The sequence below is a fragment of the Seriola lalandi genome, unplaced genomic scaffold (assembly GCF_002814215.2).
Source record: "Seriola lalandi dorsalis isolate HSWRI2012SDOR001 ecotype SW California unplaced genomic scaffold, Sedor1 jcf7180002054850, whole genome shotgun sequence".
Classification (NCBI taxonomy): Eukaryota; Metazoa; Chordata; class Actinopteri; order Carangiformes; family Carangidae; genus Seriola; species Seriola lalandi.
Window position 1 is genome coordinate 2,905,709 of NW_019525403.1, and position 3,743 is coordinate 2,909,451.

Here is a 3,743-nt window from a genome sequence, read left to right on the forward strand (position 1 = left end):
GGGGGGGGGGTTTAGGGGGGTCCGGCGTCCTTCCCGGGTCATCTGAAAACGCTGATGCGTCTGGGAAGTGTGCCATACACAGCGCTGTGCTGAAGGTTCAGGACATCAGTCTAGAATATCAGATGTTCTAAGTCCAGGTTCACACATGAGTGGAGCTGGTCTGAGCTGAGGGGCTGTGGACCTGCAGGGATCAGGTTTACAGAGGACCGTGATGGTCGTGCCTCAGTGGCTCAGGCTGCTGTGACCCTTTTGACTTTGGCTCCTGCAGCAGCTCAACTGGATGTGTGGCATTTTAGCTGCGGGGGGCTAAACAACTTCAGATCCTGCAGCATCTTCACGCTAAGATCGATTAGCATGAGCGGCCATTACTCAGGCTTCACAGCTGCATTCCTCTCATCTGCTCGCACAATGGCTGTCACTGTTGGGCCGGGGTCATTCTGAATGCCGGCTTTGTACCTCTCCGCTGACAGGAGACGCGGCGCCGTTAGCACGCTGGTGTCCGACAGACGTCCTTGGAGCTGGAGCAGCTGGATGAAGGAGTCCTTTATGGTGGAGAGGCAGAGCAATGAGTCCTTTTTAACACATTCATCTAAATATAATCACTCGTTAAAGTATTAATCAGTTGATGCATTGATCATCTTTGATCACAGTCAACAGTCCTGCTGCAGATACTGGATCAGGTCTGGGTTTGACCTCTTGTTCCTCTGTAGCAGACTTGATCTTGGAGGTGGTGTGTTTCCCCCCCCCTCATGTCTCATGAGACCATGAAATCCTCCGCCACGTTTGTCCCCGTGTCTTCCGAGATGTCATGTGATGTTTTCCCTCCAACAGTGGCTCTTTGTCACTCAGCTGTGATGGTGAAACACATGGATCAGCCACTGTACACAAACACACACACACAGAGGTAAAAGCTGGTATTGTGTGTGTGTACGTGTGTGTGTACTACTGTAGTAATAAGTGAGTGCTGGGGGTGGCGTGTCATCATGGCGATCTCAGTGTCAAATTGTCTGTAGTTTAAGTCGTTAACGTATTTTTTTAACATGTAATCACCGGCACACAGGTGATCAGCCTGTAAACAGCTGACTGGAGCAGACAGGTGACTACAGGTGAATACTGAGGGAGGTGGTGGTTGGTAGAGGCTCAGTGATGATACTGTGTGATTATAGTGGAGTAGAAATATTGTGACAGTGAATGACAGCAGCTGTCCTCGTCGGTGACCCCTGTGACCTTTTGTCCCCTCTTTAACCTGTCATCTACGGTGTGATGTCATCCCCGGTTGACGCTCTCTCTCCCTCTGTTTCTCCTCACAGTCAAAATCCTGCTCTTCTATGTCATCTTCTACGGCTGCCTGGCGGGCATCTTCATCGGCACCATCCAGGCCTTGCTGCTCACCCTCAGCAACTACAAGCCCACCTGGCAGGACAGAGTCGCACCTCCTGGTAAGAGGCCACGCCCACTTCCTGTCAGCGTACAGTCGTCGCGCAGACATAAAAACAGCCGGATATATGATCGTGTGTGTGTGTGTGTGTCTTGACGTGAGCTCAGCTTGTTTTCCTCAGTGTGTGGACAAAGACATGAACGTCTCATTAAGTCCAACGCTGAGCTGATGGTGGACGTCAGTCTCTGTCTGCGGAGACGAAAACACACGGACGCCATTTATTTTGGCAGCTGACCTAAATAGATCTGCCTTGACCCACATCCTCTGTGTTCTCGCTGTTAGCATTTCTCTGTTAGCTGTTAGCTGTAGTCTCTCATGATGATTGTTTTGTAAACATCTGTATCTAAGGTCAATGTTGGGATGCGAACCTCAGAGATGATGCGCACGGACATTATCTTATTTATTAGTAAAATCTAAAGATGTAATATAAGAAATGAAATGAACTCATAATCACCTGCACAGGTAATGAGATTGTCTCAGGTGTGGTACTACCTGTGTTCAGTGTCTGAGCTGTAATATGGCTGCGCTTTTTTTTGGAAATTAAAGCTTCATCTGTCTCCTCCTCCTGGTCCCAGAGCAGCCTCCCCTGTGTGGTTACCATGGTGAGGAGGGGCGGTGGGGGGTTCACAGGTCACACTGAGCATGTGCTGAGCTGCTTTCTGTCTCAGAGGGTGCAGGTGCATCATGGGTCACGAAATCGACTGTCAGTGACTTGATCTCAAGTCAGCTAAAAACGCAGCATCAGCTTCCTTACCCACAAGTCACCTGAGATCTATCAGTTTCAGGTCTGGACCACGTTCAGCCAGACCAGGATCAGGAGAAACCAGATCCTGCTATTGATACTGATCGTCTCCTCTTGATCTGCACAAGCTGACAAAAATGTGCATTTCCCAAACAGCTGCTGTTCCTGAATGTGTCATAGTATCTGGACTCGGAGACCTCCTGAGCTCTCTCTCTCTCTCTCTCTCTCTGACTTCTTCCTCTGGTGTGTGTGTGCGTGTGTGTTGTGCTGTCCCCTCAGGCCTGACGCATACCCCCCGCTCGGATAAGGCCGAGGTGTCCTTCAGCCTCAACGACGTGGAGACCTACCTGCCGTACACCAAGGCCCTGAGGGATTTTCTGGCCATGTACGACGAGGAGAACCAGAGGGACCAGATGAAGTATGAGGACTGCGGAGGTGGGTTTCACTCTGGAGTCATGTTTCCATAGCTGCAGCATAAAGACCAGATGCAGATGTTCCGGAGATCTCCTCACTAACCCCTTCCTCCCTCCCTCCAGAGGACCCTGCAGAATACAAGAACCGCGGCGACCTGGAGAGCGACGTGGGCATCAGGAAGGCCTGCCGCTTCCACAGGAACCTGCTGGGACCCTGCTCCGGCATCGACGACCGCGAGTTCGGTTTCAAGGAGGGAAAGCCGTGTCTGATCGTGAAGCTGAACCGGATTGTCAACTTCCGTCCACGGGTAATGTTGAATCAGTCACTGTAACACGGCGGCGTAGCTGATGTAGACAGCGTAGCTCATTTAAAAGGGAAGAGTTAGCATCAATGCTAGCTTCTACATTAGCTGCTGCAGCCAGAGATGTTGCCTTCTGTGCGGACTCTATTCAGTCTGTCCCTGCAGGGGAGCTAACAGAAGCTAACATCCGAGTCCGTGACCGTGGTGATGCATTTACTGACCGTCCATGTGCAGCGGAATGAGACGGCATCACTTTAGGTTCCTAGGATTAACAGCTTCATTAACATGTCCAGACATCAGTTAAACACAGTGGACCTGAGTCCAGTCCAGATCCTAACATGTCCTCTCTGTGCAGCCTCCCACCTCCAACGAGAGCATCCCTGAAGAGGCTCAGCCCAAGGTGCAGCCCAACGTGGTCCCTCTCTACTGCACCAACAAGGTACTCACTGTTGTTCGTTTGTGTTGTTGTTGTCGCAGATGTATGTTCTGCAGTTCTGTCCCTCACTTGTGTCTCTTCATCCTCCAGAAAGAGGAGGATGCCGGGAAGATCGGTGAGATCAAGTACTACGGCATCGGCGGCGGCTTCCCCCTGCAGTACTACCCCTACTACGGCAAGCTGCTGCACCCACAGTACCTGCAGCCGCTGGTGGCGCTGCAGTTCACCAACCTGACCATGAACACCGAGTTGCGCATCGAGTGCAAAGTGTTCGGAGACAACATCGACTACAGCGACAAGGACCGCTACCAGGGACGCTTTGACATCAAGCTCCAGGTCAACAGTTTATGACTGTGATCAGAGCCGTAGCACTTTGTTCCACTGCTCCCACCCCACCCGACCCACCCCCTAC

The 3,743-nt window shown here is 51.6% G+C and overlaps 1 protein-coding gene across 1 annotated transcript in view; it reads left to right on the forward strand.

Moving 5' to 3' along the window:
• atp1b1b (ATPase Na+/K+ transporting subunit beta 1b) overlaps positions 1-3,737 on the forward strand; it is a 4,604-nt gene extending 867 nt beyond the window's left edge. Inside the window, exons 2-6 of the mRNA XM_023426906.2 lie at positions 1,311-1,439; positions 2,460-2,615; positions 2,717-2,901; positions 3,251-3,334; positions 3,422-3,737. Coding sequence (XP_023282674.1) covers positions 1,311-1,439; positions 2,460-2,615; positions 2,717-2,901; positions 3,251-3,334; positions 3,422-3,682 — 815 coding nt within the window. The 3' untranslated portion in view covers positions 3,683-3,737. The remainder of the gene's footprint in view (positions 1-1,310; positions 1,440-2,459; positions 2,616-2,716; positions 2,902-3,250; positions 3,335-3,421) is intronic.
• Positions 3,738-3,743: the final 6 nt, after the last annotated feature.